The sequence below is a fragment of the Phocoena phocoena genome, chromosome 14 (assembly GCF_963924675.1).
Source record: "Phocoena phocoena chromosome 14, mPhoPho1.1, whole genome shotgun sequence".
Lineage (NCBI taxonomy): Eukaryota > Metazoa > Chordata > Mammalia > Artiodactyla > Phocoenidae > Phocoena > Phocoena phocoena.
The window spans coordinates 57,477,360-57,493,762 of record NC_089232.1 but is presented as its reverse complement, the minus strand read 5'-3'; the positions used below and the strand labels follow the sequence as shown (position 1 = coordinate 57,493,762).

Sequence of the window (16,403 nt, the reverse complement as noted above, 5' to 3'; positions counted from 1 at the left end):
ACAGACTTTAACAGGAAAGAAGAATAGGAACCTTGGGAGGACTCTCCAAAGAGACATCACTGGGGATTGGGAGCTAAACTAAGAAAAACATAATCAAGTTTTATTTCTTAATATTCAGTCTAATACAAAGTCTAATTGGCTTTAAAGCAAGTGTTAGGATTAGTTCTGCCAAAAATTTAAAGGTAAAAGTTTTAAAAAACGTGTTTAGAGCAATGTATTTAAAACAAAAATAGTGAAAAAGCCATCCTTAAAGTGCTTTTATTTCCTTCCTGACTGATTTAAATACTGTGTTAGATATTGAGTTGAATTCAGAGTAATATGTTTGCTCACCAAATTTATCATATCAATAAATTCTTCTTGTATGAAGATTTAGTATATATATTACAATAAATTCTTCTTGCATATGTTGGATGCCCCCACCTGTCTAACACGTATACAAATTTAGACAAATCATGCTTATTTAGGGATTATTTTCCATCATGGAATCAGTCAGTATGCTGCGAATATCATGTATGGTCGTAATTGTGAAAAAACTGATTATCATTTTCAGGTAGTTCAGGTGAGATTTCACCATACTTTTCACAATTACCAAGAGGATTCAACTCTTTGTAACAAATATGTTTGGGGATTATTATTTTAAAAAGAAGAAGAAAAAGACAGGAGAGAAGAAAAATTAATCTTGTACAACTGCAGACCAAGCGTTACTGAACTCCCAAGGCACTTTGTCTCTATCATCACGATTATATCACTATGTTAGAATTATTGTGTTATTATAATTGTTCTTTTTTCTATTAAAATTTAAGCTTGGAAAAAAGGGACTCTCAATCGTCTTCAAGTCTCTAGATTAAGCACAAAAGCCACAGTTAAGAAGTTAATACATTTCTGCTGAATTAACTGGTCGATTAACACACGGATGGATGCAAGAAACAGAACTGGTAAGGAATAAAGATGAGTTTAGACAATGTGGACAAAAGCAGCATGCCAGGCATGATGAGGATCCACGGGTAAGTTGCTAATGTAACCAGTTTCTTGTAAGGCAGCATTATTAACATTGACGTAAAAGGCATCACCCAAGTCCAAGGACCTGTGTATTTTGGGGTAAGACTAAGAATACCATCCTGGCATTGTCACGTGAGGCATTTCATTTCACAGCAATCATAATAGAAGTGGACATTCCACTACTTCAATACGCATATTATTACTCTTATTATTCCAGTCATAATCCGCCACCCACCTCTAACTCCTAGTAACTCGACTGATCTCACAAAAACTTCTCAGGCATATTTATATCATCATCCTAGATACTCCCGAGGCAAGGAGATGCAGAGCACAAAGAATCAAAATGCAACACTTCTCCCCTCCTTGGCCAAACAATTTAATCGAAGTGGAACCTTGCTAAAATACTCTGCAAAAGGATAATAAAGGAAAGAATTGCCATGAAAACTTAGTGGGAATGAGAGTGGGTACCCAGCTAGGCAGCTTCTCCAGAGTTTGACTTGATTGATAGCATATGAAAGAGATGTAGGGTAAGTACAAGACCCAACAACCAACCACTTGGTGTAAGGTCAGGAACACCAAATGAGGTGTCAATATACTACTTGGTTTCCTGTTTGGGCTCTGCTATCTACTACAATTCATCTCATTCTGTGAACTTACATTTTCTCATGTGTAAACGTTTTGTTGCCTCCCCCTTTCTTTCTGCTATCTTTTCAAAATGATTTGTTGAGCTCCTACTATGTATCCATCACTGTGGAACTCTCTCTGCCCTAAAATAAATGCACTAATGCCTCAAAGGATTGGTGTGAAGATGAAATAGACACACAGGAGCCTTGTAAATAGCATAGTGTTATGTAAAAGGAAAAAGTCTGATCTCTGACCCCTCCTGTGTTCTCTACTAGCCCTAGTTCTCTGGTCTCCATATTTTATCTTGCTTCCCCTCCCGCCCTCCACCAAAATTATGATTTCACTGACAGGGTATATTCTGGGCTGCATCTTATACTTCTGATCATTTTCTGTAGCTATCATTTTTACTAGGCTTGTAGAGACAACTAACTGCCTTGAGTTCCCCTCCCCTAAGCACAAGCACGTGTGCACACACACAAGGTACACACACATGCACCACACACACAGTCCCAAAACTCCGTAGTGTGTGCGTCTTAAGAAAGGGAAGAGAAGAAATCCCTCTGCCTAATTCCCAGCAAGCCTATCTTAGAATTCCATAAATAACCAGCTGGAAAGTAACTGAAGGCTACAAGGATAGCACCTAACATTTACTGAGACCTTACTATACTGCAGGTACGGGCTAGCTGGATTTAAACCTTTGAAATAGGTTCTATTATCCTCACTCTATAGATGATGAAACTGAAACACAGAGAGGTTGAAAATGTATGAATCTATGCAGTTGATGAGTGACAGAGCAAGGATTTAAGCCCCGGCTAGTGTGGCCCACAATGACTGCTCTCAAACATTATACTACCACGGATGATGGTTCTGGGTAGCTACGACAGCTGTCACAAAGACCATCCACTAAGGAAATATATATATATGTGTGTGTGTGTGTGTGTGTGTATATATATATATATATATATATATATATATATATATATATATATATATATATATATATATATATTACAAGGACTCAAAACTCAGTAGACTTAAAGACTGGAAAACTTTACTGTAAGACCAAAGACCCAGATCCACCTCAAAATATCCCAAGGATTTCCTATGTGAGAACTGATTATTAAATTAACAACCAAATAAAAACACATCCGTTTAAGAGAATATAGTTCACAATGGCTACGGAAGTCATGGGCTGTTAGGAAAGATGTTCCTTTCCTAAAAAGAATTCAAACTATACAATATGCTTCAGTTATTCAAACAACTAATTTGTGCAGGGTATTTTAACCCTAGATACTGTCAGGTCAATGAAGACTTAATATTATTATTTTGTTATATCTACTTTTATATTTATAGCTACACTTCCTATAACACATCGACTTAAACCATGCCAGAACTCACCCATATAGAGTTCTTTTTCCTTACGAACAACTCAAAAAGGACCCCTGCAGTTTACTTTCTTGCCCTGGTAATCTGTCCATCCTCCTTCAACGCCGTGTCCAGATACTCCGCGATGCTGAGCTACCTGAGTCTGGGACCCTGAAGGCATTAAGCCCCAGCTGATCGAATTCCTGGCTAGGTGGCTCCAATGTCTGTATTAGCCTTGTTGTTTATGCTGAATAAATTCATACCATTTAGAGGAAAGACTCAGACATGAGTAACATCTGCTTCCCCTCGTAACGCACAGGATTAGGAAACAGAGTTGAAGACAGGCAGCTGCTCAGGTTCAAAGCCAATGTTGCCACCTTTCCCTACTTCACATCCCTCTGAGTTCACGATGGCTATGAACAATGAACCAGACTTGAATTGTTCCCAGTCTCTACTCTTCTGGTCTCTATCTGAGAGGGCAGCCAAAATGGTGACGGGAGCCATCTGGGGGAGCGCGGAACGGGAAGGCAGAGGGCGCAGTGTGGCTCTCTTCTGGGGAAGAGCAGGCACACGGCGTGGTTGCTTCTGCCCGCAGCCTTGCTGACAGCTCAGCGTCCTTCCTTCTCAGCTTAAAGAGCAGCGGCAAAAGCCCCCTCAAAAGGCACTGTGAGGATGGGGCCAAGGAAGGCAGGATGGCACGGAGAGGCGATGGTCTGTGCTACAGCCACGTCGCTGTAGGACTGGATATCTGTACAGCTACTGCCTCAAGTAGAGCGTGAGGTTCTGCACGGCAGGGGCTGTGTCCTAGTCACCACTCTTGTCCCAGCATCTTACAAGGGACTTGACACAGGAGGGTATTCATGAAGTGGAGTGGGTACCAGCCCTACTGGATCCCACCAGCTTCCTCTGGCTCCTCAAGCATGTGTACATTTGACTCCAAGGACAAAGTGGCTGTCTATTTTTAATAAAGCAGCAGTTTGAGTGAATCCCACGTCTCTTTTCTTCCTCTTAAAATGCCTTTCGTTTGTTTGCTTGAGCAAGAATCTGAACTAATTCCAGGCTTCGCTTCGTTTTAGTAACAGCTGAAATCTAATCGGGGCTGTACGCTCTCTGCCTCTGTCTCTGTCCCTCTGCCCGCCTTCCTCCTTCCCTCTTCCCTCTTTCTCTGTCCACTCCCACCCTTTTCCTACGCTCCCTGCCTCCACCTCTCTCTCTTTCTCCCTCGGCTCTCTATTCTCTCCCCTTCTCTTTCTACAAATTAAACAGAATAGCTCATTTTAAACACAGTGTCAAGTTAAGATTGCAACGTTTAACGTGCTAGGATGAAAGCTGTCCTTTGGGAGTTGTTTTTGTTTTATTGTGCCCTAAAAATTAAACTCTATGTTAACAGGACTTAATCTTGCTTTCCCACCCTCATCTTGGTAAATAATAAATGTGTGTGTGTGAGAGAGGAAAGTTCTCTTTTGAAAGGGAAAAGTTGGGGGCTTCTTAATGTTAAATGTTACAATTAGTTATGTTTATAAACATATCGGCAGTGAATTTACTCCAAACAGACCATAATTCCCCTGCAAAAGTTTAAAAAATAAAATAAAACTTTACTTGAAAGCAAATGAGTTACAGACACACCTGAATACTGAGTTTGCATAAAGTGTATACAGGCTGTCTTTGGACAGTCATTTGACTTCAGTTCGAAGTGGTTTTGTCGCTGTTGTTGTTCTTGTGTCCTAGAAAGAATGTAGGTCAAAAGCAAGAGTGACTTGGAATTGGACTTTTGAAAAAGCTGCTGAAAATTCCATTTGCTGTGGGTAGGTTTGTATCCTTTGAACTGCCATGTAGGTCCCTTCCTCTAGGAAAACCTCCTAACCAAGAATTCTTACTGTTAATGACCTCCAGGGTCAGACATTATAACTTCTTAAACTTAGTGGCAGCGCTGACGCAAGGTAACAAGCATCCTCTGGTAGATGGGTCATCACTACTTTACACTGTCTTGTAATATACAAAAAGGAAACACCAAGAAACTACTATTTTAAGAATGGAGAAAAGCTGCATTCACTGTTTGGCCATATAAATAAGTTAAACATGACAGAGCCAGTGCAGGCAATGACAGAAAGCTATTAATAGGGTTTCTTTACTCTTTAGGAAAAGAGGAAATAAATACTCTGAGAGAGAAGAGAATAGACAATAATTTGGGCAGGTCAGGTACATGGAGGGATTTAGAGTTTTTCTTGCTTCTCAAACTCAGTTCATCATGGCTCTTCTAGGTTGATGGAGTGTCGGGGGCAATGCTGTTCAAGAACTCCAGAAAAGATACATGACTGTTCTAGTTTCTCATCTTCAGAGCTGCATGACCACATGTAGTCAGGGTCACAGCACCATGACCTGCTTGCTTGTCCCCATCTCACCTGTGAAAGCCACTTGAGGGGAGGGGAGAACAGCCCAGAGGAGGCAATGTAGCCTTTACAGTCAGGCAGTCCTACTGCTAAATTCTAGATCTTCCCCTATTAGCTGTGTGACCCAAAGAAAGTTAGTTACTCTCTAAGCCTCAATTTCTTCATCTGCAAAATAGCACCTAACTAACACAGTTGTGAGGATTAAATCAAATGAATATTGTAAGGAAAACAGCATGAAACCTGGCTTTCAATACGTCTTAGTACCATCTCCGCCACCATTGTCGCTTTGCACATTACCATCACCTCCAAAAGCACCACCTCCAACACCACCATTATCACCACCACCACCATCATCACCACCTGCACCACTACCACCACCATATCCAAAACCACAACCTCTAATACCACCACCACCACAACCACCAGTATCATTATCATCACCACTATCACCTTCACCACCATCCCCACCACTACCACCATCACCACCTACACCATTACCACCACCATCACCACCACCATATCCAAAACCACAACCTCCAATACCACCACCACAACAACCACCAGTATCATCATCACCACCACCACCATCACCTACATACACCACTACCACCACCATCACCACCAGCTCCAGTATCACTGCCATTATCACCACTACCACCAGCACCACAATTACCAATACCATCACCACCTTTACCACCATCGTCCTCATTTTACAGGTGAGGAAACTGACTCAGAGCTTAAGTAATTTGCTGAAAGTTACGAAGCTAGTAGGGGACAAAGGTAGAGCTCCAATCCTGGGTATGGAAGCTAAGTCGAGAGCTCCTCCTAAGTCCACCTTTTATCTCAGAAAGCCTAACATGGAAAAGCCAGGTGGTCTTGGTTTCAAGGGTCACCCCAGGGCTTCAAGGGTACCCAGCACTCAGGATCTCTCTTACCTAAGCTTAAAAAATTGTATCTAGAAATAAAATATTCCAGGTTTGTCATTAATATCTGAGTTACCAGACACAGTGAAACTTCCCTGATTTCTGCTTCTGCTTGTTTTTGTCCCTTGCCTGCATATCTTCAACTGTCACAGAGAACACAATGCCTATTCCCCTCTCTGACCCTATAGAGACATTGTAAGAGGGAAAGAAAATGTCATGGAGAGCACTGAGTCCTGGGGAGAAAGGCAGGAAATGAAAAGGCATTGTTTATTTCGCCTGGCTTTACACAAGCCTGCTGTATAGGCCTGTAAAAAGAATGAGCTCTGGAAGGCTCAACCTTTGGCAAACAGATCTGGTATTACGTAGGCAGTCTGTCAAGCCAGGAGAGGAAGCAAAGGAGGAGATTTCCTTTAATTCTGCCCATATTGTTTACTGCTTGTTTTCCCTTCCAGGACTTTCTGGACTTCCCCACTCCCAGGACAGAAAGTGCAAGGCATTGTGGGAAGCCGGCAGCAAAACCCCACTAGCTGCTGGTTGGTTCCATTGACACCCTCCACAGGACTCCCCTCAGCTCGCTCACCTAAGCCAGTGATAAAGATCTCTAGTGCCACGGACCCACCTTGCATTTGGCTGTCCTTTCCTTCTTTCCTGCCACCTGGCCCAGAGCCACTTCTATTCTACTGTTGCAAGGATAACCCTTAAGAGTTGCATGGCATTTACAATGTGACAGGGGCCTAACAGCTTTCCTATCCCAAAGAATGAATCTCCAGTGAGCAGATTTCAGTAACCATGCCAGAACATGACCAAGATACTTTATAGGAAAACCTCTATGGTTCTCAAGATACTGTAACCCACTGGCAATTTTCTACACCTCAGCTAACAAGGACAGAACAGCTAACAACAAATAAAACCCCATTACAGGTGTTATACCCTCAAGGTGGCTCCATTCAAAAGAATTAAGCACGTTTAAATCTTCCATGGGTTACCAGTGACCTCAGGAAGGAAAACCAAAGAAAATCTTTTCCCACTTCACAATTTGATGTGACATCTGCCTGGGTTCTACCAAGATGATGGTTGTACACTGGTATCACCGAGAAGATGGAGGGAATGGGGAGGCAGAGTGGGTTAAGGGCTACTCCAGTTGTTATAGGATTAAAGGAAGTCAAAAGCATTTCTAGAGACCAAGGACTACTTCACTAAGTGCAAAAGAAAATACTGGCAACATTTTACTAGAAATCTTGTGAAGTTCGCTTAGAAACTCTAAGACGCAATGAGATATAGAGGGGCGAGCACATACGCTTTTTTTTTTTTAAGTAGAACAGGTATTTTTTCATTTAACAATTTTTAATTTTTACGTCACTGTAGTGAAAAACATTTGACGAGATCCACCTTCTTAACCGATTTTGAAGAGTACAGCACAATACTGTTAACTACAGGTACAATGCTGTACGGCAGACTTCTAGAACGCACTCGTTTTGCATTACTGAAACTTTATACCCGTTGGTTAACAACTCCCCGTTTTCCCTTCCCTTTCCGCCGGCAACCACAATTCTGCTCTTTGCTTCTCTGAGTGATATCTCCTATCTATTTTAGATATCTCATATAAGTAGAATCATGCAGTATTGGTCTTCTGTGATTGGCTTAAAGGGATATATACTCAGATTAAGTTAAATGCCCTCCTAATGACTTAAAATCCCATTAAATGAAATAATGCCATTTGCAGCAGCATGGATGGACCTAGAGATTATGATACTAAATGAAGTAAGTCAGAGAAAGACAATTACCTTATAATATCACTTACATGTGCAATCTAAAATATGACACGAATGAACTTATCTACGAAACTGAAACAGACTCACAGACATAGCGAACAGACTCGCGGTTGCCAAGGGGGAGGGAGTTGTTGGGGAGGGATGGAGGGGGAGTTTGGGGTTAGCAGATGCAAACCAGTATATACAGAATGGATAAGCAACAAGGTCCTACTGTGTAGCACAGGGAATTATATTCAATATCCTGGGATAAACCATAATGGAAAAGAATATAAACAAGAATGTATATATATATATAAAAATAAAATCCCACTAAAGAAAATGAATGGTCACTGAGTCTTTCATTAATATTGAGAACCATCTTATCTATTGAAAATGTCCACACGCTCAGGTTTACCAAGTTATGATTCCATCTTAAAGTGCACATCACATTTTTCTATCCAATTATGCTTCCAGCAAATGCAAATATTTTGCCCTAAATTAAGGCTTCTCCTACAACTTATACCTTATCTTTGTAATGATGTTTGTACTTAACAAAATATGTTATCTCATTATCTCCCATTTTAGAGTATTCGGAGGATATTTCTTCTGTTTCCTTCATAATGATTAGCCCAGCGCTGAATGCAAATCAGGAGCTTAGTAAGTATGCGCAGATTGATTGTTATACAAATTCTTCTCTAACCCTGAACCAGAGAAACAAAGAGCCCCCTAAGTGATAACCTTGAATGATGACTCAGAAAAGAATCCATACTTTAAACACTTCAGTGTGTCTAAACTATGACATCTCCTCATTTGCTAAGATAAAACTTCTTTACATAACTATATCATAACCCCAAACTAATCAGCAGTGGGAGACTGAGGTTACAACAGCGAACATAGCAATCTGATTGACATGGTAAACAGCCCTTCTGCACATAATCAATTTAGGCTCCCGCCAGCAGTGAATTAGAACTTGTCGTTTTTTTTGGCCCTTACCCTGTCTTATTTTTTATAATAGTTATGCATTCATGAAAACATATACATTTATAAAAACATTTCTTGTGGTTATAGTTTAGATTTTCAGATGATACTACATGTGGTTTGCTTCTAAGAAGAGAGAAATATTCCAGACTGAAAAGATAACCCACCAAAGCAGAAGTCCATTAAAACCCTAAAATTATTCCATCTAAATTTCTTACGTTACACAGGAAAACTTTATGTCAGTGTAAAGTATCATGCTTCCGTCGCTTTAATAGGCTAAACGTTGCAGATAAAATTCTTCTGCCACAAAGTAAATCTTGAATATGTTGGATTCTAGGTAATATGTGCTAACAGTCTTTCTTGTCTAATACTACATTCTCTAGTTTTCTTCATCATTTTGGATTCCCCCAAACACACATTATTATTCTTGTTCTGATCATTTCAAATTTTCGTTATATTTTTTTCAGTTTTTAAATAGCTGATTGCCTTCTCGTATTACATATTTGTTCTACTCTCAGAATTGAATTGCTATCTCATATAGCTAGGTCTTTACTCCTTGGGATTCTATAGAGCAAGAAAAGAACACTAGTAATATAAATAGCAAAAACAAAGTACTTATTTTCCGTGGAAGATAATAATAATGATTCCATAAAACCTATATAATACTAAAAATTTCTTTTCTATGTATTTTTCCAAAAAAAGTGATGTAAATATTTTGCATCCAAAAGCTATATTTGTTGACATGTCTTGCATATTGTATGTGCTAGAGTTAATGAAGTTACAATCAAACTTGAAAATGTAATAGTCTTTAAAGCTAAATTAATTCTGGACAGATCCATTACTTAACAAATTATGGCTAGAAACTCCCAGTAAAATGATTTGCTAAGCAAGATGTTATGTCAGTTTTCCAACCTACATTCTTTGTTTCCCAACTTTGAATTTTAAATGTATAACAGTAAATGCTCATGATCTTTTGCGTAATCTTCCCAAAATGACATGATTGCTGGTCTATAACTAAGTAATTAAATTTGATTTGTATCTACTCTAGTTAATTAAACTTAACATTTTCCAGAACAGTCAAGCTAACACGTTAGACCTTGAAAAACCAAACAACATTTTGTAATAATTATTACCACTAAACTAGCATCATTAAAGAACAAACATTAGTAGCACTTCAAATCTGTGGATGTCACCTACCAAATCACAAATCAAATTAGCATATTCTTCATTTATTTTTTATTAGCTGTTAACATTAGACAGAATTCCTTGTTGAAAGTCAAGATCAGCTGGTATGGGTTTAGTATTTGTCACTGATTGAGTTTATACAAAAGCATGTGTTAACTGCTAATTATATCTATGTAATGAGTTTTTGCATTGTAATTTTCAAATGTTTTGCCGAGAATACATTTTATTAGAGACTACAAACACCACTTACCACTTACAGGTATTTTCCTCAAATATGGATTTTGATCTTAAAAGAGGTCGTGTTGAAATAATTCAACTCATTTACATAAAAATATGAATGAATAGGTACAGACATGTTTATTTTATAAACTTAAGAGACTTCTTCTACACTAAATATGAGGTCAAAGATTAGGAATCTGTCTTGTTCTTAAAACCTATGAATCAGTAAACCTGATTGCCTCTTGATCTCCATCCCTGATCAGACCGGACCCTATTTCTACCTCGGTTAATGGCTTCTTAAAATTAGATATACTTTAAATCCAGGCTTTTCCAGGAATCTCTTTATGATGCTCTGGAAAGAATCATAAATTCTGGGTTCATGCACATTAAACAAACAAAAAAAAATTTTTTTAAAGTATCTAATAAAGCTCAGTGGCATCAATAGTCCCATCTATGTATTTTAGGTTTTTGAGAAAGTCATCTCTCAAGACTAACTAATTGGATGAAATATAAATTCATTTTTAAAGATAAATTGAGTTGTGTCTACATAGTTCAACTAGGCTGCATGCTGACAAACTCTCTTTCACTTGGATCTGACTGTGTGGACCTGGCATTGGAAACTACCAGAGGAAAAACGATCCATAACGAGAAAGAGTATGGGATCTCGATAATATTATGTTTTTCTAAAAGCATTCTGTCTGAATTCTTGGTGCCTAGCCCAAGGCTAAGTCCCAGGCACTGCAATAAATTTATTCAAGCCATAGACTGATTACCCATCTACAAACCTCGTCAGTAGTAAAACTCTACAACATTAAGATAAAAACGCCTTAAAATTAAAATTCTAGAAAGAAGAGAAAAGTGTAGGGCTGTAATTTCATTTCACTTATAAATAAAATGTTTTGCCATTGCTAAAATTTCATACTTCAACTTAGCAAATAAAATATAGGAAAAATTTTATAAAACTAGGAACTGGCCATTGAACTAGAATATGCCTAAGAACACATATAGAGACATGCTGATAATTCCACCAGTTCTTACCAGCTTTCACAAGGTATCTAAAATTCTAAAGCTGAAATTTGGCAATATTCCTTCCTTAGCAAGAATGAAATCAATTTAACGGCACAGGCTGAATATTTGAAATGGAGCTTGACAGAATAAATTATACCATCAAATCACTGTCTCTTTTTTTTCCCTTCTTCATCTTCTACTACACTGTGCCCAAAAGAAAGTTATTTATTTATGCTTCGGTAGAAGTCCTGGATGGGAAAGTCTGCCTCTCGAACAAGGAGAGAGCCAGTATTCTCAGGAGAAAGCAAGATCACATTTTCTTGAGACAACACCCTAAGTAAAATGAGTAAATAAAACAAAACACTAATTTGGTCATATTTAAGAGCTACCCTTGTGAGTTCATTTAACAACATGCAATATTCCTTTAACAACATTCAACATCACTTGTAATCCATGTAAAACTGTATCAAATACAAGAGGGTTCAATAACTGAAATGATTATAAAATGGAGTGAGCAAGAATTCCTAGCAAAGAAATAAAGTTTATGTGCTAATGTGGGCAGGATCACATTCAACACGGGCCTTTGGGAAAATCCTTCCTTGGGCATGCAGTATATTCATTTGCTATTATATTACTATCTTTCAGTAAAATATTTGTCCCGACAAAACACATCTCGCTAAGCGGAACATTAACAACATAAGAACCAACGTAAAATAGATATTCAACAAAAGCTCTCCCCACACACACATCCGAAGATGGCTATTATCTCTCTGCTTGATTTCATTGTGATATCACACTAACTGTCCATCTCTATACAACAACGTCAAAGAGGTGATAGATATTGGAAGGCTCTTTCAGAAATATCTGTTTCCTCTGCCCATCCGGCTCCCTTTGTTTTTGTTTTCCCTTCACTTATTGTAGAAGAAATTTCATCTTGGAGAGAATGCATCCCATTGGATATATCACATGCCATTTACACAAGAGTTAACTATTTTGAGAACAAACTATATTTTATATTGTTTCTCCTGAAATTCCTAAGTTGCCAATGATTCCACCAACATAATTATCCACTGGAATGTCCTATTTTTGCACTGCAGATATTATAAATAGTTTCCTTTCGTCCTTCCAGTCTGGATACTGCTCATCGAGTCACATTTTCTGGTTTGCTTTTGGTAAGTGCAATGCCCCTGGCCCTCGGCAAGGAAGGAGGAAAAGCTCTCTAAACAGCAGCTGTCTTTGGAATAATTATCGCACAACCCGCCGTTCTGTGTTACAGTGTTGGCAGATGTCAGTGTAAAGTGCCAGTAGGAACAGTAAATTGCTCCCCACTTTTTTTTCTCTGACCTGCTCCCTGTCAACTCGGATGCTTGGACAGAATCCTACTTCTCTCCCCATCCTTATACCAGTAGGGTAAAAGGGTTTGTTTAATCATGTAAAGTAAAATCAGACTGGAACTAAATAAGAGCTAAATGACTTTCCCCACTGGCATAAAACTGAAAAGGCAGGATTGGTCATTAAGTCATAATTAAGCATTAGCAGTTAAGCAGAAACATTATATAATCACAAAAACAGTGTCAGATAAAAGCAGCAGAAATCATTTCAGCCAGCCCTGGTAGCCAGGCAATTCTTTTCAGGGATGTTTCTTTTTTGGGCTTTCCCAATTTGTACACAGTAATGAAGTTAGGACATAATGTGAGGTTTTCAATGTTCCCTTTCTGTGTGTACATTACGTGATCAAGATAGAATACAAATTTTTCAACCCATCGTAAGTGCTTGGATAAATTCTTTCAGAAGACTCATTCTATAAATCTACTTAAAAACTATAAATGTACTTAAAAACTGTAAAAGTACGAAAGTAAAAATAAAATCAAATTAGGATCTCTGGGTATACAGTATGTTGATCAGTGGTATAGGAGCTAGAAGCTAGGATATTTCGATATTTTGAAAGTCGTCTTGTACAGTAACTATTCCATTCTTCCTTCGCCATTTAGTTTTTAAAAAACACGCACACATTTGCACATCCACAAACGCAACTCAACCACACACACAGGTATAAAGAAAGAACTTACACAATTTCATCGTTCTGGAACTCGAGCTCTCCGCACGTGTCCTCAAAGTCCTCTCCTCCGCCTCTGGCGGTCCCTTCAATGGTTTTATAGGGGACGATAACATTTCCGCGTGCTCCAGATGTTCTCAATACTTTCACCTCCATGATGCCAATGCTCTCACTCACGTGAGTCACAGGTTCCTCAAAAGTAAAGATACCTGCGTGGTCATCGTCAAAAATAGTCACGGTGGCAGTGGAGGGAGATCCCAGGCAAGCGAGTGTAGAGACATGATTGGCTTCCAGGATGCCATCGTCCGAGGCTTCAGAAGACACTTTGACGTTGCTGAGATGCACAAGGAAATTCTCATCTTCCTCAAAGATGTCGTCATCGATGATGCCAACTCTGATTTCCTTCTGGGTCTCACCAGGCTTAAAGACCACAGTTCCTTCGGTAAATTCGTAATCAGACCCGGCATTGGCTGTGCCATCCTCTGTTCTGAAGTCGACAAACACAGTGTTGGTCAAATCACCACCTCTGCGGATAATGGTCAGGGCTACCGTACCACAGTTCTCCAGACACTGATACGTTCCTTGCTCAAAGAAGATCTTACTGACGGGGTCATTTTCAGCCACTTCCGTGTTGACCTCGTGCATGCTGACGGCCTTCCTGGCTTGGTCAGCTGCATGCCTCTTTAAAATGTTGCCCGCTCCGGTCATCAGACGGGTAGCCTGAATTCGGTAAAATGCTCGACTTTTTTGCTGCTGACTTAAGACCTGGTAGTTGGCTAATTCTATCAATTGCTCTATTTCCTTCTCCGGATGCTTCTGCTTGAGTTCCTTCAGAATCCTAGCCATTTCTCGCCTGGCTTCTTCATCATCTTGGTCCCTCTCATCGACTTCCAGAACTAGGGCACCATCTAAGAAACTGTCAACGTGGGAATTGACCACTTTCCCATCCATCTCAATTTCTGTCTTGGAAGATGGCCTGTCTCCTTCATGTTCAATAATCATTCCCCTCTGCTTGCCAGCCCGGTACCTCTTGTAGACATACTTGTAAAACAGAAGCCTCCTATCTGCCACCCAAGCGAACACAACACAGATGGGAAAGAAGAAGAAAGTAAGCAAACCTTCCCAGACCTCCACGACCCCAGGAGAGATGACAGACAAAATGATGTAGAGCCAGGTATAGGCAAAGATGCTCCAGGCTGCTGTCACAAAGAACACACGCAAATGCTTAATCTTCCTCGTCTCCCCGTCTGGGACGACGTAAACACAAAGTGCAATAATGATGAACATATTGAATGCGGCACTCCCCACAATGGTGCTAGGACCGAGGTCTCCTGCAGTGAAGTTATGGCCACACACCTCAATTACTGAAAGGAGAATCTCTGGAGCTGAAGATCCCAGGGCCATCAAGGTCAGGTTGGACACCGTCTCATTCCAGATCCTCACAGTTGTCTTGGTGGTCTCTCCGTTGGGTTTCTTTATGGTGATTTCTTTTTCTTGAGACGTGATGACTTCTATAGAGGACATGAATCGGTCGGCAATGATAGAGACTCCGAGAAACATGTAGACCATGGCCACAAAATACACAGTCGCTCTAGCAATTTTGTCCCCAAAGGAAGGGTCTTGGGGCTCCCAAATGGGTAAAATCACCCCTTTCTTACAGTAATAGGAGCCAGTACACTCGCCGGTTTCATTGCCTTCTCCTTCCATTTCTGTCTCAGCGCTTATACGATCCACGTGGGAAAACAAGAGAGCCACCGTGACTAACACATGAAATCCCATCGAAAAGGTGGGTGAGAGACTGAATCGCAGCATGTTGGACAATGGCAGAGTTCCAACTGTCCCAACCTACTGGGAAAAATAAGATAGGGGGAGGGTGGGGGGAAAAGATCACATCATTAGATCCAGATCCAAAGCATGACTAATTACTTATTTTTATGACTTTTACTAATGATTTGTTTATATTTGACTATCACAACATCTACGGAGAATTATGATTCTACGAACCCATCTGTGATTAAGCAATCCTTGGTAACGTTTACAGCCCAATCTCTCCACTTGAGGATTTTCTACATGTAATCCCCATTCACTGAGCAATGTACACAGCTGACTTACTGGAATGAAATGTTCAATTATATCCTTGCCTTGTTGAATACACATGCATGCATGCTAACAGCCAATGAGAAAAAACAAAAAATTTTGACACATTGGATAATTTTCTCCTTGTTGCTAAGGCAGATTTCCTTTTAAACTGCGGTTAGTACAGTCACCTTCCAGAAACTGGTTCATCACCAAAATCACCTCGTTAAGAGTGATGCTATGAAACTTAGACTCTAAAAATCCTACCAACGCAAGGCTTGGTGATGATCTTCAACTCTAGAGCACAACTTTTCACTGCATTTCATGAAATCACGTCCTGTGGCTCTTGGCAGCACAGAGAAATCTTCAAGCTTGCTTGCAATCAAAGCTCAATGGCATTTGTACTTGAGGGGAAAAAAAATCTGCTATAAGGCAATATTTCCACACATTAAGTACAGTTTTTAAAAGCATGTTTTGACGAGAGCACATTTCCTCCTAATTTTCAGCAAGCCCAGGTCTCCTGTTGCATTAGCAGCCGGGCATCTGGTTCCTCAAGCACTGCTCTTCCTATCTGTGTACGGACCTCGCTCTAGAATCTGCAGGCTGCCCACACAGGAAAGGGAGATAAGCAGGTCCAGGTCTTGGAGTGTGTAAGTAAGACTCTTGCTTGGCAGGCTGTGAAATCAGTGTTACCAGCCATAAAATGTTCCTTCTCTGTGTCGATGTCAGACTTGCCATGGTCATTCTAAAATACATATTAGTTCTATAGAGGATTCAAGTGACCCAAAAATGCAAGGGCAATAATCCCATCTAAATTAGCTCATGTGAC

General features: G+C 39.8%; 1 protein-coding gene across 15 annotated transcripts in view; it reads right to left on the bottom strand.

Annotated features, from left to right (window-relative positions):
- SLC8A1 (solute carrier family 8 member A1) overlaps positions 1 to 16,403 on the bottom strand; it is a 408,136-nt gene that overhangs the window by 307,878 nt on the left and 83,855 nt on the right. For 12 of the 15 annotated variants that reach the window (XM_065891235.1, XM_065891226.1, XM_065891230.1 and 9 more), the window contains exon 1: positions 13,512 to 15,310. In XM_065891235.1, the coding sequence (XP_065747307.1) occupies positions 13,512 to 15,310 (1,799 nt within the window). Of the gene's footprint in view, positions 1 to 13,511; positions 15,347 to 16,403 lie in introns of those variants that run through there. The other 3 variants (XM_065891224.1, XM_065891234.1, XM_065891240.1) reach the window with 3 other exon arrangements.